The sequence below is a fragment of the Ruditapes philippinarum genome, unplaced genomic scaffold, assembly GCF_026571515.1.
Source record: "Ruditapes philippinarum isolate M1 unplaced genomic scaffold, ASM2657151v2 ctg1507_1_1_1_1, whole genome shotgun sequence".
Classification (NCBI taxonomy): Eukaryota; Metazoa; Mollusca; class Bivalvia; order Venerida; family Veneridae; genus Ruditapes; species Ruditapes philippinarum.
This window is the reverse complement of record NW_026859479.1, coordinates 174,883-199,086: the sequence shown is the minus strand read 5'-3', so window position 1 is coordinate 199,086 and position 24,204 is coordinate 174,883. Positions and strand designations below refer to the sequence as shown.

Below are 24,204 nucleotides of genomic sequence, written 5' to 3'. Positions count from 1 at the left end.
AATTGTTGACACACGGACGGACGATTGACAATGGGCCATCACAAAAGCTCACCTTGAGGACATTGTCCTCAGGTGAGCTAAAAACAGCCCCATAATGCATTTTTTTCTACAGTTTGATTTTATTGAAATATGTTGGCATGTCTGGAGATATGCAACTTTAACAATTGCATATGATTTCACTCAGAATTAAAATTTTGTAAAACTTTTATTAATATTTTTCTTCAAACAAGATAGCACATCATACTCGAGTTTGAAAGAGTGTTTTCCCAATTCAAAATATATTTGTAAAACTTAGGACAAAGTCACAAGGCAAACAAGATCATAGTAATGGATTTTAAACTGTGATAATTATGATTCCGAGGACACTGAAATTTCAAGTTAATAACTTTAGATCTTGAACCTCAAGAAGTTTCAAACTTCAGGCTAGAAAATGTATGGGCCTTAGACGGTGGTCTACATTTACCAACCCAGTCACTGTGAAGTTACAGTGAATACACTCACTAGCTTTCAAGAAAGATCAAAAGGGGTGTAGTTAGTGAGTCTATAAGCAAGAGAATAGAAACTCTGCATGATCTATAGGTACAATTAAAACCCAAGAGACATATGTGAAGTTTCTAGTGAATACCTTCAATTGTTATATAGAAAATGCAGGTGAAACCTTAAAGGCACATTAGGGCTCAGAAATCAATATTGTTTTATTTCTTTAGAAAGGTCAAATAATTGTTTAATAATACTTCAATAATTAAATTCAAATTATCAAGCTAAGAAATATGGTATAATATAGGGTATAAAAATAACAAAATGCAAGTTTATGTAAAGTATATTTGATTGTTCTACATTGGAGAGAGAGAGAGAGATCATGTAAATAGTTTTAACATAAGTAAAATATGTATAAATAATTTGAAACAAGAGGGCCATGATGGCCCTGAGGTCGCTCACCTGTATATAGGCCCCCCGAAGCGGAGCCAGTTTAAACCCCAGGGCTTTTATTTTAACAAACTTGGAAGACACCCATTAGAAGATGTTTCATGATGGTAAGTTTTTACTACACACATATAATGAAAAATAATGATTCCCCCCCTCCCCCCGACAGGGCCAATTTTAACCCAAGGGCTTTTATTTGAACAAACGTGGTAGACACCCATAAGAAGATGTTTCATGTTAAACATCTCAGCTCTAGCTCATTGGGTTTTTTAAAAGAAGATTTTTTAAGTTTACTATACAAATATAGTTTAAAAACAATGACACCCCTGGAGCGGGCCAATTTTGACCCCAGGGCTTTTATCTGAACACACTTTGTAAACACTGACTAGAAGATGTTTCATGCTTAATATCTAAACTCTAGCTATTTGGGTTTTTTCAAAGAAGATTTTTTAAGTTTTTGCTATACACATATAAGGAAAATCAATGACCCCCTGTGGCGGGGCCAATTTTGACCCCAGGGCTTTTTTTGAACAAACTTGGTAGACACCCATTAGAACATGTTTCATGCTAAATATCTTAGCTCTAGCTCTTGGAGTTCTTTAAAAGAAGATTTTTTAAGTTTTTACTATATGCATATAGGGAAAATCAATGACCCCCTGGGGCGGGGCCAATTGTAACCCTAGGGCTTTTATTTGAACAAACTTGGAAGACACTCATTAGAAGATGTGTTATGCTAAAAATCTGAGCTCTAGCTCTTTGGGTTCTTTAACAGAAGAATTTTTAAGTTTTTACTATATGCATATAGGGAAAATCAATGACCCCCTGGGGCGGGGCCAATTTTGACCCCAGGGCTTTTATTTGAAGAAACTTGGTAGAAACCCATTAGAACATGTTTCATGCTAAATATCTTAGTTCTAGCTCTTTGGGTTCTTTAAAAGAAATTTTTTTAAGTTTACTATATGCATACAGGGAAAATCAATGACCCCCTGGGGCGGGGCCAATTTTGACCCCAGGGCTTTTATTTGAACAAACTTGGTAGACACCCAATAGAACATGTTTCATGCTAAATATCTTAGCTCTAGCTCTTTGAGTTCTTTAAAAGAAGATTTCTTAAGTTTTTACTATATGCATATAGGGAAAATCAATGACCCCCTGGGGCGGAGCCAATTTTGACCCTAGGGCTTTTATTTGAACCAACTTGGAAGACAGTCATTAGAAGATGTTTCATGCTAAAAATCTTAGCTCTAGCTCTTTGGGTTCTTTAACAGAAGAATTTTTAAGTTTTTACTATATGCATATAGGGAAAATCAATGACCCCCTGGGGCGGGGCCAATATTGACCCCAGGGCTTTTATTTGAACAAACTTGGTAGACACTCACTAGAAGATGTTTCATGCCAAATATCTAAGCTCTAGCTCATTGGGTTTTTTAAAAGAAGATTTTTCTTTCGGTTGCCATGGCAACCAGAGTCCCGCATGGAATTAAATTCTTTGAACAGTTTTAAAAGGTGACCACCAAAGGAACATTCCTGTGAAGTTTGGATGAAATTGGCTTAGTGGTTTATGAGGAGATGTCATTTAAAGTAAAAGTTTACGGACGGACGGACAGACGTTGGCCGGACGCCGGACGAAAAGCGATCACAAAAGCTCACCCTGTCACTTTGTGACAGGTGAGCTAAAAAGTAAAGTTAGAAAGAGACAAAAGTCAAAAGTACCCTGTCTTTGCTAATAAATATTGTTAATGTATATAAAAATAAAACAATTCAATCTCATAATGCATTTTTAAATAACAATAGGGCTCTATTGACCCAAAATCGCTCACAGAGGATATGTTGCTATAAATAAACATGTTATAATTTACTTCTTACAAAGCTACAAGCCAAATACCTAGAACTTTGCCATGTAGTTTCTGATAAAATTCAATCATTTTTTGCGTAACTCTATGTAAACTAAGTCGGATAATTTCCACCACGGTCGAATGATTATGTAACTTTTGTAGGAAACCATATGCATATCTAAGGTTTCAACATTTTAATTTTAAGTTTATTCTTAGGTTCAAAGATCTACCTGTGCACCAAACTCAAAGCATTTATATAATTATCATGCAGGGCCAAGAGGAGATCATTCCTGTGAAGTTTGGTCAAAATCCACTTTGTAGTTTAGCTGGTGTTTAAAGACATGATGGATCAAAACAGACATTATGCAATCATATTAACTCACTTTTGAGCATTGAGTGTTCAGGCAAATTAAAATTACCAGTTGTAACAGCATAATTATAAATCATTTGTATAAAATGACTTTTTTTAGTGCTAAAATGACTATAAAATCAAAAGTTAAAAAAGTTACAAAAGCTATAAGAACAGTATGTAAAATCAAAATATGTAAAACAAGTATGGATTAAAATAGTAATGCTTTTTTCAGATTTTCATTTGAGATGTAAAAATACTATTTAAATAAACAAGTATTAGAAAATCTAACTAACAAATCGGTTATGCTCCTAAAATTGTTAAAGTAGCTACAATACTAATCACAACCAATTGTAAATGATAACTAGAACTTCGCCAGTCGGATGTGTTGCCTTGTGAACAATATAGTTTAGGAGAAATGGCCAGGACAAAAATGAAATTTTAAAATTAACAAAGGGCAATAACTCAAAAAATAAGAAGTGCAGAGCAGCAGTTTCTGTGCACTGCACTTCTTATCAATAAGATCTATCATCCTATGAAATAAAGAATGAAAATTAACAAAGGGCAATAACTCAAAAAATAGTGCAGAATACCGGTTCTTGTGCACTGCACTTCTTCTTATTGATGTCTATCATCCTACATGTCCTATGAAGTTTCATGTCGATAGCTTTGCTGCTTTAGGAGAAATGGCCTGGACAAAATTAAAGTATGAAAATTAACCTAGGGCAATAACTCAAAAAATAAGAAATGCAGAGTACCGGTTCTTGTGCACTGCACTTCTTTTAATGAGATCTATCATCCTATGAAGTTTCAAGTCCATAGCTTTTATACTTTAGGAGAAATGGCACGGACAAAAATAAAGTATGAAAATTAACAAAGGGCAATTACTCAAAAATTAAGAAGTTCAGAGTACCAGTTCTTATGCACTGCACTTCTTCTTATAAGATCTATCATCCTATGATGAGTTTCATGTCCATATCTTTTATACTTCACAGGTGAACGTCCTGTGGCCATGACTAATTTATGACTAATTTTTTAGTCATAAAAATTTTTTTTTTCATAAAATTTATTTTTGTCAATACTTATGATGTTTGGATGATGTTTAAGGGTTTTGGGTTGTAGAGGGGGAACAAGGGTATAGTGAAAGTCATGGCCACGCGACGTTCACCTGTGATATACTTTAGGAGAATTGGCCTGGACAAAAATAAAGCATGAAAATTAACAAAGGGCAATAACTAAAAAAATAAGAAATGCAGAGTACCGGTTCTTGTGCACTGCACTTCTTCTTAATGAGATCTATCATCCTATGAAGTTTCAAGTCCATAGCTTTTATACTTTAGGAGAAATGGCCCGGACAAAAATAAAGTATGAAAATTAACAAAGGGCAATTACTCAAAAATTAAGAAGTTCAGAGTACCAAATCTTGTGCACTGCACTTTGGGTCATTATAAGAAGCATGCATACCAAGTTTGAAGTCCATCCGACTTATAATGACTGACTTATGCTCCGGACAAGCTTAAGGGGACGCCAACACCGACAATGACGCCGACGACAAAAGTAACCCCTATATGTTGCCTTTTTCAAGGCGACACAAATATATATATATATATATATATACAAACATATCACAGACAGTTTTATTTGTATCTAAATTAAAACTTATAAAAATGCACTCATATTCCTCTAGTAATATTTTGGTTATAATATAATTTCTAGACAATAAAGATCATTAACCATTGAAATTGCATGATTCTGTAAAGTTTATACATAAGTGATTCACCATACACAAATTCTTCATATAGTGGAACATCCCCGCAAAAACTCTTCACAACAGAACATCCCATACTAATGATTCACAGTAGAACATCCCACTAAAATTCTACACAGTAGAACATACCACAAAAAATTCTAACAGTGGTACATCCCACACAAATTCTTCACAGTTGAACATCCCACACAAATTCTTTATAGTAGAACATACCACAAAAAATCATAGAAGAACAACCCATACAAATTCTTCAAAGTGGAACATCCTATACAAATTCTACACAGTGGAATGTCCTCCAAAAAATTTGTTCACAGTGGAACATCCCACAAAAAATCTACACAATAGAACAACCCACACAAATTCATTACATTAGAACATCCCATACAAATTATTCACAGTGTAACATCACATTACAATTTCAACACAATGGAACATCCCACAAAAGTTCTACACAATGGAACATCCCACACAAATTCTACACAGTGGAACATACCATACAAATTTTACACAGTGGAACATACCACAAAAAATTCTCACAGTGGAACATTCCACAAAAATTCTCACAGTGGTCAATAACACACAAAGTCTTAACAATGGCACATCCCACACAAATTCTTCACAGTGGAAAATACCATACAAATTTTTTACAGTGGAACATCCCATACAAATGCTTCACTTCATTTATAAATCTGCTGAAGGATTTATATTCTATACATAAATCACTCAGTTTAATATTCAATAGCTACTATAACACAATGAAATGTGCACAATACTCTACTAAAATAAGCATACAGAAGTATTTGCAACAGCTTAAACAGCCAGAAAATTTTTGTCCATCATCAATATATCATAACATCTTATTCAAATAAGAAAATGCAATTTAAGTAATCGATAGGCTCCTACTATTTCAAATCGTTCATATAACAATAGGATCAGTGAGGCCACAGAGCTTGTGTTGTTTGTTGAATGACCTCCTCTACTGGTGTTGTCTGACTGTGAGATGACATCCAGGACAATGCTTTAGTTTCTATCATCTCCCATTCATCTTGTCTGTGTGGGTACATCTCCATTAGCCATCCTAGTACAATAGCTGTACATACAATACTCTGGTCCTGAAAAAAAGACAACAAAAATATGTGAACGGTAACTGGATATTGATGGGCTCTCGTATGAATGCTGGCAGTGACAATGATAATTTGCCAATAAAGCCAGTACTGAACCAGGCTAATTTGTACATTAATGCTTGCAGTAAAAGTGATCAATTCTCTTTCGGCATTATCCAAGTTTTAGTGAATATCTTTGAATTTTACTTCAGAACTAGAAATGTGTCCATAGGACACGGGTGCCCCCACCACGCCACTGATCTGTCAATCTTATGACTCTAGGTCAAATATTTTTTGAAAACTAAAAATCATTTACTAAGTAAAGGGCAAGAACTTAACAAATACTGAATAAATCCACAAGCAAACCCCAAGGTGCATAAGTACACATGCTGACCAACATTCTTGTAAACTTTCAGGCCTACAAGTGAAATACTTTTTGAGCTATGCATGAACAAGTTGAAAATTGCAAATTTATACTACTGTAAGTCAAGGGCAATAACTCTAACAAAAGTGAACAAAAATCCACATGCAAAGTCCCAGGTGCATAGCTTCACAGTGATGTGAATCATTATTCCTGTAATTTAGTGATGCTGATCATTATTCCTGTAAAGTTGGTTGATTCTAACTCAAGCACTCAAGAACAAATAATAACATAATGAAACAGTTTTTACTAAGTCAAGGGAAATAACTCTACAAATACTGGATAAATCCACAAGCGAAACCCCAGGTGCAAAACTAAATATGCTGAGCAACCTTCCCATAAGGTTTAATGACTCTATGTCAAATCCTTTTTGAGTTACATGCGACACAAGTTGAAAATTGCAAAAATTTTCTTTCTAAGTCAAGGGCAATAACTCTAAAAATACTAAATAAATCCAGACAAAAATACCCAAGTGCACAACTACACATGCTGATCAATATTCCTGTAAAGTTTCATGACTCTATGTCAAATACTTCTTGAGTAACATGCGACAAAAGTTGAAAATTGCAAAATTTTACTAAGTCAAGGGCAATAACTCTAAAAATGCTAAATAAATCCAGACGAAAATACCCAGGTGCACAACTACATATGCTGATCAATACAACTGTACAGTTTCATGACTCTAGGTCAAATACTTTTTGAGTTACATGCGACACAAGTTGAAAATTGCAAAATTTTACTAAGTCAAGGGCAATAACTCTAAAAATACTAAAAATATCCAGACGAAAATACCCAGGTGCACAACTACACATGCTGATCAACATTCCTGTAAAGTTTCATGACTTTAGGTCAAATACTTTTTGAGTTACATGCGACACAAGTTGAAAATTGCAAAATTTTACTAAGTCAAGGGCAATAACTCTAAAAATACTGAAAATATCCAGACGAAAATACCCAGGTGCACAACTACACATGCTGATCAACATCCCTGTAAAGTTTCATGACTCTAGGTCAAATACTTTTTGAGTTACGTGCGACACAAAAGAGAACGGACAGAAGGAGGGACGGACAAGGGTAAAAAATCTAAATGCCCGCCACTAAAGTGGGGGCACAAAAAGAAAAACACTGTAAGTATAAACAAGCACTTTCAATAGGACAGCATGCTCAACAATTCTTAGTGCTTAATTGTTAAACAAGTGCCTGGATAATATAGAGTTTTCAAAGTTCAAAAAGGGCAAGAATGCTGTCAATAGCCATGTTAGAATTATAGGCCTTGGTTATTGACCTCCTTTTATGTTCTTGAATCATTGTGTGAAGTTTCAACCCATACCCTTCAAATATTTTAGGAGATACCAACTTCCATGCAAAACCTTAATCAAAATGTGACTATGACACCAACATGAACACCTTTGTGTGTACAATAGCTCTTCTCTATATGCTGTGAACAGTTGAGCCAAAAACTAACATTGTTAAACATAAAAACTTACCTGGTTATCTGCCATTTAAAAATACATTCCAATTTTAAAAGTGAACAAGTATTTCAAGTTTAAAACAAACCATTTGATAGTATTTGACAAACGGACTTTACCAAAAAGCTTTGACTTACCAAAAACCTTTACCAAAAAGGTTAACCTGGGCAGGAAATTTTAAGTTGAAAACAGGGCATTACTTTGAAAAACGAATGATAATCTGTCCTTTGATAAAGGTTCACATTTTTTTTTCAAGAAAATGTAAAAGTTTGAAGTGCATAGTTTACACAGTTTCTGAGAAATGGATCTTCACAAAAAGGTTAACCAATGCCAGTTTTGGCAAAAGGGTCAGTACATGAAGGTTCACTTTTTTCTTCTTAAATAAATGAATTACAGAGACTGTTGCAACAAATACTTTAATTTCAACCCTACCTTAGAAATGTCCATTTTTTCGACATCCTCTTGTACAATACCGACTAGTTGTAATAGCTCAGCAGATATCATCCACTGTCCTTGAAACTGCTGTAGAGATAACACTGTCATCATCTGATCATCTGAAGAACAAGTAAATTTTTTTTAAAAATAATCCTACAAAGTTGAGCTGCGTCACGACAAAACCAATATAATGGGTTTGCGACCAGTATGGATCCAGACCAGCCTGCGCATCAACGCAGTCTGATCAGGATCCATGCTGTTCGCTTACCAACTCTATTACAAGTAAAATGGTTTCCTGCGGGGAACATTTTTAATGATACAAAGATATTTCATGTAACTATTTTCAACATTGTTTGGGGGGATAAATAAACGTTTGCATCATGAATATAGTTGACAATAATCGATCAATATAGAAGAAGGTCTTTGGTGACTGGTGACCGTTGAAGACCAGAGAAGGTCGAACATAAAACAATTATTTATTTTAAGAAAATTATTAAATAGGCCTACCATTTTAGCAAAAGAAAAGTAAACACACAAGTTTACGCAGAAAATATCTCTATTTATTAGATGCCACTACGTATATTTTAATCTTGTAGATTTTCAGTATAAACAATTTATTGTTTGTAAAAATTAAAGAAACATTGATAATTTTCAAACACATCATTAAAGTTTTTCTACCTTAAACGGTAAATAATTATAGAAAATTAGAAATATCACGTAATTAGTTTTTTGTTCTTAATGAGGTGTAATTCGTAGTCTGGAGTTCCTTCCCCTTTCGCTACGCAAAGATAATACTTGTTAGATGCCGGGAACCAGAATAGTGTAATTCGGAGGTAAATCCGTAACGTACCGGCAAACGGTATTTAGCTAGGTTTTCGAAAAGGTCAATTAACCAATCATGTACGGTTTACAGATCACATGCTCCTCCATGTACCGAAAACAGGTCACGTGCTCCTCCATGCCTCAAAAGTTAAACGCGTACCAGACCGCAGGGAACAAGTAGAGAAACTGATAGCGAACAGCATAGATCCTGATCAGACTGCGCGAATGCGCAGGCTGGTATGGATCCATGCTGGTCGCAAACCCATTATGTTGGTTTTGTCAGGATGCTGATCAAATATTGTATTATCAAAAGCATATCCCTAAATTTGTTATCAACAATGAATAAATAAACAAGAGCATGGACAAAATTTTATATGTGATCAATTTTATTTGTGAACAAAACTAACAAGACTGGAATAAGATATTCATGAAATGTTTTGACTTTGATTGTAAAAATAATTCATGGTTTAAGTATTCAATGAAAGATGTAAATCTGCATTAAATTTTCTAATAGGAAGTTGCTAAAAGAACTGACCTTTTTCAGTTTATGCAATAACATAATGCCTAATAAAGAATTTCCTCAGTCCACAATTGGGTTTTACTTTACTTAGGGTCATTGATATTGGATAGTAACTCCAAAGACACGTGTTAGCTACATGAGATATGAAGTTGCATTCAAAACCTTGAAGGGTTTCCATTGAAGTTTTCTGACATAATGGGATTGGAAATATTTTTTTCAAGATTTGTGTACCATTTGATGTAGGTCTGAAACAATGACTTGTACACTAATTTTCAAATTATTCCCTCAGCTTGTTTTACCAGAATAATTATTTTCATTGTGCAAAATGACCCCAAAGTACTCAAATCAGGCTAAGAATGGCACTTACAATTGATTTTCAATTTAATTCTGAGTATCCTTTGCAGATATTAGCATGGTAAGTGCTTCACTTGGTCCATGTAAAAATTTTCATATTTTATGTTTTTAGGCTTTTGACCTCAATGGAGCCCCCGTCAGCAAATGCTATTCCAATGCCATGGTATTATTGCCACTTTTCTTCTAATAACTAAGCTACAACACAATGACTCAAAACTTCATAACTAGTTATCAAGAACATGAATAAACTTTCATCACTTTTAAACACAGAAATTTTTTTTGTGAACCTCAAAAATGTAAACACTATAAAAACATACCATCCATTACAAGAACAGCCCCACCAGAGTTATCTGATACACATGCTGTAAAAAAAAGTCGAAATAATTTTAATTTATTGAACATGTTTCAATGTTTTTATATCACTAATAAATTTGATGGAAAAACAACCTTAAATGCCCCTATATGCACTGTTTCAGGTATAAGATGGCACATAATTCAATACAAGAGCTTGATAGATGCTTTGCTTATGACAGTGTAACAACCAAAAGTAGTGAGAGACAAAAGTTCTGAAGTTTACCTCAATTTATAAAAGCACCTTGATGTGTGTTTAACATTATATCCTTACTTTTTTCTCAACTTTTTATTATTAAATTATGTTAAAAATTGTTGTAATTTTTTCATTTTTTGTTGAATTGGATTCAAACTTGTCAAACTTTGAGAAAGCACATTTCACTCAATTTTTGGACACACCATTGAACCTGAAATCTGTTTCATGTGCATCATTAAAATTTGGTATCAGTTGAGCTGTTACTGATAATTTTGAAACCATTTGACCTACTTTCTTGTTTTTTGATGTACACAGTTGAAATTTGGACCAGGAATGTTATTTCTGATGCCGTATTGAATTTTGATATCAACTGACCTACTTTTGATATTATTGACACCAGACACCAGTTGACCTACTTTCTTGTTCTTAGACAAACAGACTTTAAATTTGGACCAGGGGTGTAATTTCTGATGCCGAATTGAATAGAGATATTATCTGACCTATCACTTGACCTACTTTCTTATTTTTTGACATACAGACTTGAAATTTGTACTAGGGGGTGATATTTTGATATTTTTGATAGAGCTTGACCTACTTTCTTGTTTTTTGACATATGGACTAGTCCAAATTTCCAGTCCATATGTCAGTTCAGTAGAAGAAGATATTTACATGGTTTTTCTATTTTTAGCTCTAGAGGCCCCTTAAAGGAGCTAATTAAATAAATATGAGCAAATTTGATAAAACACTACCTAAGAATGGTACAGACAAAGTTTGGTGATCATCCATCAATTAGTTCTCTAGAAACAGACATTTAACGGTATTTCTATATTTAGCTTTAGTCGCCCCTAAAAGGGGCCAATCAAATTAATATGAGCAAACTTGATAAAACACTACCCAAGAATGCTACAGACAAAGTTTGGTGATCATCCATCAATTAGTTCTGTAGGAGAAGATGTTTAAAGGTTTTTCTATTTTTAGCCCTAGAGACCCCTAAAAGGGGCCAATCAAATTAATATGAGCAAACTTGATAAAAGACTACCTAAGAATGCTACAAACAAATTTTGGTGATCATCCATCAATTAGTTCTGTAGAGGAAGATGTTTAAAGGTTTTCTCTTTTTTTTAGGTCTAGAGACCCATAAAAGATGTGAAATGAAATGGCATGAGCAAAATTTAATTTAAGTATGACTGTCACAAGGATACTACAGACCAAATTTAAAGTGAATCTGCCCATCAGTTTTAGAAAAGAAGACGATTGTTGACGCTTGACGACGATCGACAGGCACCGGAGCATCCCCTTTTGATACTAATAGCTCACCCTGAACCTTCGGGTTATGGTGAGCTAAAAAAAACCAGGTTGTCTGCCAAGGAAAATTGGTTCATCTGTTGAGAAATATCTGACATCTTGTGCACATAAGTGTATTCCTACATAACTTACAGATGATAAAAACACAGGGGCCATAATTTTGCAAAAAGATGATCAATATGCACAAGGCTACATGGATACATAGTTCTGTAAAAGAAAATGGTTACAAATCCTTAAGAAGTGAAAAAGAAAATGTACAAATAAGATTATTTCTCTAAATATAACATATGTGACATCCCCCAACCTACACACATAAAAAATAAGAGAGCCATTATGACCCTTAACCGCTCACCTTAGTAGATGCTTCAAAAGAACAAGATTGACCATTTATTTGAAAGTTTTTATTTTTAGCTCTGGCAGCAATCTTGATCAGCAGACCATAACCATTTAAGCACTTTTATAGGTGAATATCAAACCAACATTTATTTAAAGTTTTATCAAAATCTACCCCATAGTTAAGGTATGAAGGTTTTTCCTATATTTAGCTCTGGCAGCCATTTTATTACGCACACCTGTACAATTTTAGCAACTTTGGTAAAGGAACACCCCAATGATCATTTCTGTAGAGTTTTATCAAAATCAATGATTACACATTTGAGGATAAAATGACATATAACACTATTTCTTTATTCATAGCTCTGACAACCATCTTGTTCAGCAGACTAGTACCATTTGATTAATTTTCATAGAAAACTATCATTCCTGTAGACTTTCATCAAATTTACTTCATAATTAAGAAGTATTGGAAGATCTGGTGGAAAAACATAAAGGGCCATGATTCCTCCAAATGAAATAAAATAAAATCACCAAACCCAGTTTATATGTACTAGGGCACTTTGTGACAATACTTTTGTGGAAAATGGTTGAAATCCCTTCAGAGAAGTAGAGCACAGGAGTATTTATTCATTTCATTTGTCAAAAAATGGCCATAACTCTGCATAAAAGGATAAAGTAAAAAGAAACTAGAAATGTGTCCATAGGACACGGGTGCCCCCACCGCGCCACTGTTCTGTCAATCTTTTTACTAAGTCAAGGGAAAAAACTCTACAAATACTGGATAAATCCACAAGCGAAACCCCAGGTGCAAATCTAAATATGCTGAGCAATCTGCCCGTAAGGTTTAATGAATATGTCAAATCCTTTTTGAGTAACTTGCGACACAAGTTGCAAATTGCAAAAATTTTCTAAGTGAAGGGCAATAGCACTAAAAATACTAAATAAATCCAGACGAAAATACCTGGTGCACAACTGCACATGCTGATCAATATTCCTGTAAAGTTTCATGACTCTAGATCAAATACTTTTTGAGTTACATGCGGCATATGTTGAAAATTGCAAAATTTTACTTAGTAAAGGGCAATAACTCTAAAAATACAAAAAATATCCAGACAAAAATACCCAGGTGCACAATAACACATGCTGATCAACATTCCTGTAAAGTTTCATGACTCTAGGTAAAATACGTTTTGAGTTACGTGCGACACAAGTTGAAAATTGCAAAATTTTACTAAGTCAAGGGCAATAACTCTGAAAATACTAAAAATATCCACACAAAAATACCCAGGTGCACAACTACACATGCTGATCAACATTCCTGTAAAGTTTCATGACTCTAGGTCAAATACTTTTTGAGTTACATGCGAAACAAGTTGAAAATTGCAAAATTTTACTAAGTCAAGGGCAATAACTCTGAAAATACTAAAAATATCCAGACGAAAATACCCAGGTGCACAATAACACATGCTGATCAACATTCCTGTAAAGTTTCATGACTCTAGGTCAAATACTTTTTGAGTTACATGCGACACAAGTTGAAAATTGCAAAATTTTACTAAGTCAAGGGCAATAACTCTGAAAATACTAAAAATATCCAGACGAAAATACCCAGGTGCACAACTACACATGCTGATCAACATTCCTGTAAAGTTTCATGACTCTAGGTCAAATACTTTTTGAGTTACGTGCGACACAAAAGTGAACGGACGGACGGACGGAAGGACGGACAGACGGACGGACGGACAAGGGCAAATCTAAATGCCCGCCACTAACGTGGGGGCACAACAAAAACTAAACATGTGTCGTCATGCCAAGGATGCCCCGGCATGCAGCCAAAGTTTTAGATGTAATAATATTTAGTTACAAATTTTTTGCATAAACTATTTTTTTTCATTTTAAGTTGAAAGCACTTAAAATTATTCAATGCAAACACAAACCTTTTTTTATACAAAGTTCAAGGCACTGAAACTAATCAGCGTTAACCTTTTGTAAATTGCATATTTCATATTTGTAACAAAGGTAATGACAACATACATTTCCACAAAAGTATGAGTGCTGAAACTGAAAATTCAAAATTTTTCCAACATTCAAGAGAGATAACTTTGTCCAAAATCATTGAACCATGACCAAATTCAAACTTGAACTGCTTATTCCTAAGATGTAACTATATGTCAAATTTAAGTTGATAGTGTACAACCATTGGGGAGATAATGAACTGAAACTAAAAATTTCTGATTTTTTTCAAAGTTCAAAAGAGATAACTTTGTCAGCTATCATCAAACCATGACCAAATTCGAACTTAACCAGTGTATTATTATGACATATACATATTTAAATTTGAGTTGAATATGCACAACTGTTGGGGAGTTAATGAATGGAAACTGAAAATTTCATATTATTTTCAAAGTGAAAGGGGCATAACTCTGCCAAAAATCATCAAACCATATCCAAATTCGAACTTATTTTCAAAATTTTAAGATGTATCAATTTGATAAATTTGAGTTGAATGTGTAATACCGTTGGGGAGATAATGAACGTAAACTGAAAATATCATATTACTAAGTGAAAGGGGCATAACTCTGCAAAAAATCATTAAACCATGACCAAATTTGATCATGACCTGCGCATTCCTTTGACGTATCCATATGTCAAATTTTAGTTGAATGTATAATACTGTTGGAAAGATAATGTATTGAAACTGGAAAGTTTATATTATTTTCAAAGTGAAAGGGGCATAACTCTGCCAAAAATCATCAAACAAAAACCAAATTCAAACTTGACCTGCAAATACCTCTGACATATCCATATGTCAAATTTGAGTTGAATATGTACAATTGTTGGGGAGATAATGAACGGAAAATGAAAATTTCCTTTTTTACAAACTTAAAGGGGCATTACTCTGCCGAAAATCATCGAACCATGACAAAATTCGAATTTGAACTGCTTATTGCTAAGAATTGTACTATATGTCAAATTTGAGTTGAATGTGTATACTTTTGGGGAGATAATGAAAGGAAACTAAAAAGTTCATATTATTTTCAAAGTGAAAGGGCCATAACTGTGCCAAAAATCATTGAACCATGACCAAATTTGAACTTGACCTGCCCATTCCTTTGCCATATCCATATGTCAAATTCGAATTGAATGTGTAATGCAGTTGGGGATATATTGAACGGAAAGAGAAAATTTCATATTATTTTCAAAATGAAAGGGGCATAACTCTGCCAAAAATCATCGAACCATATCCAAATTGGAACTTGACCTGCACATTCCTTTGACATATCCATATGTCAAATTTCAGTTGAATGTGTGCAACCGTTACTAAGATAATGATGATGGATTTATGGAATGACTGAAGGATGGAACGGCCCAGCCATTTTATGGCTGGGGCATAAAAAAAATGTTATAAAATACCCAAAGTCTCTTGGTGAAAATAGTTATGCAATGGTATAGTTGAAATTCCTTGAGAAATTAAGGGTAAGTTACACAAAGAAATAATTTTTGAACCTGCCTGCCAACACATTCAACAATCTTATAAGGTATCAACCAGGTACGGAATTAGCCCCAACCCGTTGTAATCTAGAATGTAGATCTTTAAAATTTTGAAGTGGCCCAATTTAAGTCATTTCTAGTTAGATTGCTCAGAATTAAAGTGTATTTATTGCATGTGTGTAGTTTTTTGTGTGTTATATGATGAATTTAAAAGTTGTTTTTTGTGTATTCTTCAGGAACTCATTTGTTGGCGGAAGGATTAAAGATGTACTACCCACCAGCAATCAGGAGTAACATTAAAGTGGTGAATTTAAACAGTGTTACAACAGAATGCGGATTTCTGAAAAAAAAGTAGATGGCTAACCTGTTTTACTAGTATTTTGGGCCTCATTTGACTTAGATACTGTTGATGTTTAAAGTTGAAGACAGTATATAATTCATCAAGAACAGTGATCCAGAATTAGTCTCAAATTTGACCGATTTACTATAGAACAGAGAATATGAAAATTCATCAGGCCGAGACCATAACCAGCATTTTCTTTCAGAAAAGCTAGCTGGAAGAAACAAGAGGGCCATGATGGCCCTGCAATTGCTGACTTGAAATATGAAATTCTCCATGACAAGGAACATATATTAGTACTATTTAGAGATAAAATCTAAATCTAAAACTGATATCACAAAGTTCATATTTGTATCTGAAATAGTGCATACTTCTGTGTAAAAACATAACCAATTGCTATTGCTTAGGGAAAACAACAAATGTGTACAGTAACAGATAAGAAAAATAAATGACCCCATAGGGCGGGCCAATTTTGAAACCAAGGGCTTCAATTTGAACGAACTTGGTAGACACCAATAAGAAGATTTTTCATACTTAATATCAAACCTGTAGCTCTTTGGGTTTTTTTAAAAGAAGATTTTTAAGTTTACACCATGTATATATAAGGAAAATTAATGACCCCCTGGGATGCAGCCAATTTTAATTCTAAAAACTAAATCAAGCTAAAAACTTGAACACTTACCAGCCAAGGAAGACTGATTAGACAGGGAAAATTTTTCAGCAAAAAAGTTTTGTTTTTTATCTGCTGGTCTCTTCTTCTAAAATCAAAATCATTTGAGCCGCGTCATGACAAAACCAACATAATGGGTTTACGACAAGCATGGATCCAGACCAACCTGCGCATCCGCGCCATCTGATCAGGATCCATGCTGTTTGCTATCAGTTTCTTTTCTTGTTATAGAGTTTGTAAGCAAACAGCATGGATCCTGATCAGACTGTGTAGATGCGCAGGCTGGTCTGGATCCATGCTGGTCGCAAACCCATTATGTTGGTTTTGTCATGACACGGCTCATTTATCAATTTTAGTAAGGCAATTTTAATATATACCATAGTTTATGTTAGAGTATATCCCATAAGGAAATTATCAAAGATATGTAATATTTTATGAATGTCTGAATAATCAAAACCAAAGGTCATAGAAAAAATCTGTATTCATACATACTGAATAACAATAATTATTCTTTATAAATAAATTACCATAACTCACCCTTTGTGTGAGTAGATCTACCACTATTTGTGTATACAATTTATTATTCAAATATCTAAATAATCAAAACTGATGTTTTATCTTATATTACTATTATAATACCTTCAGTACTTTAAGTTTTTCTGCTGATTTTTCCTCCTCCTCCTCCTAAAAACAAAATCATTTATCAATTTTAGTAAGGCAATTTTAATATATACCATAGTTTATGTTAGAGTTTATCCCATAAGGAAATTATCAAAGATATGTAATTTTTGCTGAATGTCTGAATAATCAAAATCAAAAGGTCATTGAAAAGCACTTTATTCTTACATACAGAATTACAATATTCCTTATAAAAAAATTATTATAACTCACCTTTTTTCAATTTTTATAATTCTTACAGATTTAATTAACATTATTCATAATGATTATTTATAATTTATATATATACACCAAATAACTACTTTCAAAAAAATCAGTTGCTTTATTATAATATATGCTTATTATGTTTGCTATTTCACTCATGTACTGTAACATTTCAATTTCTAATTATTATAACTCATGCATGTTGAATAACTACTATTTGTGAATACAATTTATGATTCACAATATCTAAATAATCATAACTGATGTTTTATCTTATATTACTATTATTAATACCTTTTGTTCTGTAAATTTTTCTGCTGATCTCTCCTCCTCCTCCTAAAAACAAAATCATTTATCAATTTTAGTAAGGCAATTTTATTATATACCATAGTTTATGTTAGAGTATATCCCATAAGGAAATTATCAAAGATATGTAATTTTTGCTGAATGTCTGAATAATCAAAATCAAAAGGTCATAGAAAAATATTTATTCATTCATACTGAATTACAATAATTATTCTTTATAAACAAATTATTATAACCCATGCTCATTCAATTTTTATAATTCTTACAGATTTAATTCACACTATTCATAATGATTATTTATAATTTATATATATACCAAATAACTACTTTTCTAAAAGTTCAGTTGCTTAATCATAAGATATGCTTATTATGTTTGCCATTTCACTCATGAACTGTAACATTTCAATTTCTAATTATTATAACTCATGCATGTTGAATAACTTTTATTGTGGTGTATACAATTTTGACTCCAATATAAAAATTTAATCTTTAATGAATTTTTATTGTTTTATTTTACTATTTTTACCTCTTGTTTTTTAAAATTTTTTGTGACTGGTTCCTTCCCCCCTAAAAAAAAAATTTCTTTTTCAATTTTGAAAACCCAATTTTAAATTATTTTTACCATATTTTTATTTAGAGTATTTTTCCAAAGGGAAATTTAAAAGTTTGGTAATATTTTATTGTCTAAATTTAAAAAAACCCCTTTTTTGTCTTTTGAAAAAAAAATTTAAATTTTTATACTTTTTAAACAATTTTTCCCTTTTTAAAAAAATTTTTTATAAATCCCCCTTATTAAATTTTTTATAATTCTTAAGATTAAATTAACATTTTTTTTAAGGGGATTATCTATTTTTTAAAAAATCAGGTTGCTTATCATTAATAGATGGGTATTATTTTTTGCTTTTTTCACTCATGAAACTGTAACAATTTAAATTTCAAATTATTATAACTCTTTGCATGTTAAAATAACTATTATTTGTGTATACAATTTATGATTCACAATATCTAAATAATCGCAACTGATGTTTATCTTATATCTAGTATTAATACCTTTTGTTCTTTAAATTTATTTGCTAATATCCCCTCCACATCCCCCTTGTCCTAAAATCAAAATCATATTTTAGTAAGGCAATTTTAATACACTCAGCAAAAATAGAATATTTTATTATTATTTTTAGGAAATCAATGACAGAAATGTAAAAACAAATGTTGGGCATGAAAAAGAGATAAATGCATGACATTGATCTGCATTTTGTTGTTTATTAATTATGTTTAAGTTTGATAAATTACACTAGTTCTAAGGAAAGGGTCAAATTCAATTTATCAATTTTGTGGCTATAATGTTTTGACTACGTGCAGATAGGTTTTAATCATTTCATTATAAGTTTTTAAATGCATGCAATTTTTTTCATTTAATTCAATATCGGTTGTGGCCATCTCTGGCTCTAAGTAGTGCGTCCACGTGTCAACGTATAGAATTGAAGAAACGTTCAACCATGTTATTTGGAAGATTGTTCCATTCCGCTATCAATGCATTTGTCAGTTGGAGGATATTCTGTGGGGTGTGATGCCGTCGGACATTTCTGCCAAGCACATCCCAGATATGCTCTATCGGATTCATATCTGGAGACATTGCTGGCCATTGCATAGTATTGATGTTGGCTGCAGCTAAGCAAGCGCGAGTTATCCTCGCCATGTGAGTACAGGACTGTTTCTTTGCATAAACGGAACAGCCTAGGCATTAAAGACTTCATTGATGTATCTCTGGACATTAAAGTTGTCGTGTATAACAATAAGCCGGGTCTTTTGCCCACCCATTATCCCCCCCCCCATACCATGACCCTTCCACCACCGAAATGATCATGCTTTCCAATACAGACAGGTGCAAACCTTTCGCCGGTAAATTCTTACATGGCCGTCGGCATGACTGAGATTGTAACAAGACTCATCTGAAAACAGGACAGTATTCCAGTCATATCCCCGCCAGTGACAATGCGCACTTGCCCACCTAATACCGGCCTGACAATGGCCTAAAGTGAGAAAACAGCTCACCCTCTAATCGCGCTCAAAACCGATTGCTAATGGTTTGCGCAGTTACGTTAAAAGCTGGCGGGGTCAAGGTCGCCAGTCAGAACTTGTCACTTAAGTGAGTTAAAACAATTGCCCGGTCGTCCCTTTGGGTAGTTGCCTTTGGCCTACCTGACCTTGGAAAATAGTGCACATCTCCTGTATGTCTATAGCGTCTTACAAGTTCATGAACTGTGTTGCGACTGAAGTTAAACATTCTACTCAAGTCACCAACAGATGCCCCACCCAACAGCATTCGTATTGCATGATTTCTCTCTGTTTCTGATAAACGTGGCATTGTGAAAGCTATCACCTTTAGGTGTGAATAACACTAAATTGTTACTGAACACATGTACAGTGACTAACATCACTGTCTATTTGACATAGTTCAGCATACAATGGGTTCATGTGCAAAAACTGAAATTTTTACGCTCAGGTAGGTCATGTTGAATAACTTTTATTGTGGTGTATACAATTTATGATTCACAATATCTACTGATGTTTATCTTATTACTACTATTTATACCTTATAACTGAAAAGTAATTAACATTTTTTTTCCAAAATAACACAGCTAAACTGACCAAGAATTTTTAACAGAGTTACCAACGTCCCCAGCCTCAGGAAAGTTTTATATGAAGCATAAAATAGTGCTATTTCACAAGATTGAGGTATGGATCTCAGGACTTTCAGTCCAAAATTATGATCAATGCTAGATCTGCAAATGCAACAATAAATTTATTAAAGAAATAAAATGAAACACGAAATTTAACAAGAGCTGTCTGTAGGACAGCATGCTCGACTATTCTAAGTGCTTGATAGTAAAAGAGCCTTGATATTGTTAAATTTTTTAAGTTAACAAAAGGGCTAATTTTTTTTTAAAAATTCATGTTATAGGCCTTAGAGAGAGTCTAATTATACAGAATTGGCTTGACTATTCAGAAGGTAATGTGTCACAAGGTTTTTTTTATTGAGTATAATAATACTAATTACCTATAATACATAAATTTGACAGAAAAGGTACAAAGGGCTTGTTATTAAGATGTTTTATCAAGTAAATCACTACTTTATTATTATGAATGCATAAAATTGTCCCAAAAAGGCACAAACCCTTCAGTAGCTATTGAGATAACAGCTTACAAGCAAAACTTTACCATGAATTTCTAAGTTGAAAAAGGGGAGAAAAATCAGCCTAAATGCAAGATAGAATTATGGATCTTTTGTCAGTGACCTACAATTATGACCCTAAATGCATATGTGAAGTTTTAAATAAATATCTTTAATAGTTATTGAGATATGTAAAACTTGCCTGTAAACATTAACCAAGAGACTAAGTAAGAAAAGGGGATATGAATCAGCCTTAATGCAAGATAGAGTTATGGAACTTGGTCAGTGACATACAATTATGACCCTCCAATTATGACCCTAAGTGCATGTGTAAAGTTTCAAGTAAATATCTTTGAAGACCGTTAACCTTTAACCAAAATTTCTAAGTTTCAAAGGGGCAAATAATTCTGCAAATATTGCAGACAGAGTTATGCAATTTTGCAAACTGATGTACATTGTTACTATAAATAAGTATTTTTAAATTTCAATTGATTATCTCAAGCAATAATTGAGATATTTGACTTTACAAAAAAAACTTTAACCAAAATTTCTAAAGTTCCAAAGGGGCATAATTCTGTCAATATGGTAGGCAGAGTTATCCAACTTGTCACCCTGATGTACATTGTTACTATAAATAAGTATTGTAAGTTTCAATTGAATATCTCAAGCAATAATTGAGATATTTGACTTTACAAAAAACTTTAACCAAAATTTCTAAGTTAAAAAGGGGCATAATTCTGTCAATATTGTAGGCAGAGTTATCCAACTTGTCAATCTGATATACCTTGTTACTATAAATAAGTATTGTAAGTTTCAATTGAATATCTCAAGCAATAATTGAGATATTTGACTTTACAAAAAACTTTAACCAAAATTTCTAAGTTAAAAAAGGGGCATAATTCTGTCAATATTGTAGGCAGAGTTATCCAACTTGTCAATCTGATGTACCTTGTTACTATAAATAAGTATTGTAAGTTTCAATTGAATATCTCAAGTAATAATTGAGATATTTGACTTTACAAAAAACTTTAACCAACGCAGACGCCGACGCGGACGCTGACGCCGACGCCGACGCTGGGGCGACTACAATAGCTCTCATATTCTTCGAATAGTCGAGCTAAAAATCTATCATGTTAATTTTGACCTCAAAGTGTGACCCTGACCTTGGAGGTAGGGGTGCAGATGTTGTATTTGACATGTTGTCTTATTATTGTGACTATTTGTACCAAGTTGTACTTGAAACATTGTCTTATTATAACAAACATTTGTGCCAAATTATTTCAAATTCATTTGATAAATGACAAAGTTGTGGAGCAGACATGAAAGTGTGATGGACGGACAGACAGAGTAAGCCTATTTCTATATCCCCCTTTTTTCTTCGAAAAGGCAGGGGACAATTACCTATGAAAATCTAATGAAATTTAAGTGCAATTATACAATTTTCGTTTAAAAAAGTTTAGTTGTTGCTTACAGGTGTAGCAGCTCTAGAAAGGTTAAATTTATTGTAAAGTTTTACTTTGGAAGGAATTGATATATTTTTTGTGCCAAGGCCAACTCTACAGAGAGATGGTTTTACGTTATCTCTTGCAAACAGACTCAATGAAACAAAGTCTGCAATTTTCATTATGATATTGATGTGTTTGTTGTTTCTAAGGGATCAAACCTTTTCAAGGTTTTGTAAGTTGGTATAAGCAATTTTGTTTTTTTAGTGCACTAACATATATAACCTAGAATTGATATAGAACAAGAGCTACCACCTGGCGCTAGCCAAACTTTACTTTTTTTGAACAAGTGTGCAAAGTTTCAAAGCCATATGTCTATGGACTTTGAAAATATTTGAGGTATTACAAAAACTTTAACGTAAATTCTTAGTCGAAAAAGGGGCATAATTCTGTCAAAATGCTTGATACAGTTACCTCCCCCTGTCTACATGTTGGGATCATGACTGTGAACAAGTGTGCAAAGTTTCAAAGCCATATGTCAATGGACTTTGAAAATATTTGAGGTATTCCAGAATTTTTAATGTTAATTCAAAGTCGAAAAAGGGGCATAATTCTGTCAAAATGCTTGATACAGGTACCTCCCCCTGTTTACAAGTTGGGGTCATGATGGTGAACAAGTGTGCAAAGTTTCAAAGCCATATGTCAATGGACTTTGAAAATATTTGAACTATTACAAAAACTTTCACATAAGTGGTTACCCCGACGCCGACGCAGACGCCGGGTGACTACAATAGCTCTACTTATTCTTATCGAATAGTCGGGCTAAAAATCAAGCAAGATTCAAACATTTGACATTGAAGGTCAAGGTCATTTAAGAATCAACGCAAAGTTCTGTCTGGTCTACATGAAGGTCATGGCCAAATGGTTGCTGCCTCTGTTTTATATGACTGACATCATCTGACTGTATTTCTTCACAAAGACATTCTATATTTTCATATTGAGGTGTGTAAAACAGATATCATGATAATCTGTACTTCTGAAAGTAATTTTATTATAACATGACTTGATTACACTCTTGTGCTAAATAATGTTTTTGTTTGTTTGTTTTTTGCATGGGCAAGAGGCTTAAATTGAATTGAAGTATTGTATTGTATGAGTGATTCCAGATATACTTTAATACACTAACACATTAAAAGCCTTACATTGAAGAAAAGGTCATCCCCACCTGGTTCGTCAAATAAACCACCTGCTATCAAATTTGCTTTGAAGTGTATATCCAATTTCTGAAAGGAAAGAAACAAGCTCATACATTGTATATCTCAAATAAAAACACAAAAGAATCATGGTAAAATTCTAGGTTAAATACAATAGCATTTCTAGAAGATAAAATTCTGATTTTTTTGAAATACTAAAATTCCAATATGCCATGTGATTTTGTCACTATACACAAAGAAGAAAAAAATGGGGTTAAAGTACCAATAAACACTGGTTAAGGACTACATGTACATGTATATGTGGCTGTTCTTTTTATTCTCCCTCTGATAAGATGGATAAAAAAGCCTAATAAAACATTTTATTGATATTTTCCATTATTACCAATTATTTCAACAGTAACTCAATTGACAAGCTGCATATGAAATGAAACAAAATTAAATGATATTTAACTACGCGAACAAATGTTTACTTTGTTGCAGCTGACTGTAAAACAAGAA

The 24,204-nt window shown here is 33.2% G+C and overlaps 2 protein-coding genes across 2 annotated transcripts in view; both read right to left on the bottom strand.

Moving 5' to 3' along the window:
* Positions 1-4,249: 4,249 nt before the first annotated feature.
* LOC132756654 (von Willebrand factor A domain-containing protein 5A-like) lies at positions 4,250-17,385 on the bottom strand. The gene is made up of 5 exons (XM_060747786.1): positions 17,330-17,385; positions 16,703-16,778; positions 10,318-10,362; positions 8,302-8,423; positions 4,250-5,988 (listed from the first exon to the last, which is right to left on the bottom strand). The coding sequence occupies exons 3-5, from the start codon at positions 10,322-10,324 to the stop codon at positions 5,809-5,811; spliced, it is 309 nt and encodes a 102-aa protein (XP_060603769.1). The 5' UTR covers positions 10,325-10,362; positions 16,703-16,778; positions 17,330-17,385; the 3' UTR covers positions 4,250-5,808.
* The window catches only part of LOC132756655 (von Willebrand factor A domain-containing protein 5A-like), a 27,408-nt gene continuing 20,524 nt past the window's right edge, over positions 17,321-24,204 (bottom strand). Inside the window, exons 14-17 of the mRNA XM_060747787.1 lie at positions 23,695-23,775; positions 18,929-18,979; positions 17,867-17,908; positions 17,321-17,374 (exon numbers count right to left, since the gene is read on the bottom strand). Coding sequence (XP_060603770.1) covers positions 17,321-17,374; positions 17,867-17,908; positions 18,929-18,979; positions 23,695-23,775 — 228 coding nt within the window. The remainder of the gene's footprint in view (positions 17,375-17,866; positions 17,909-18,928; positions 18,980-23,694; positions 23,776-24,204) is intronic.

What these genes read in the sequence shown, in the direction of transcription:
- LOC132756654 (XM_060747786.1), bottom strand. An exon ending in AAAAAATGGACATTTCTAAG is followed by an intron (nt 5,989 to 8,301) that starts GTAGGGTTGAAA and finishes TCTTTTTTTCAG; the next exon opens with GACCAGAGTATTGTATGTAC.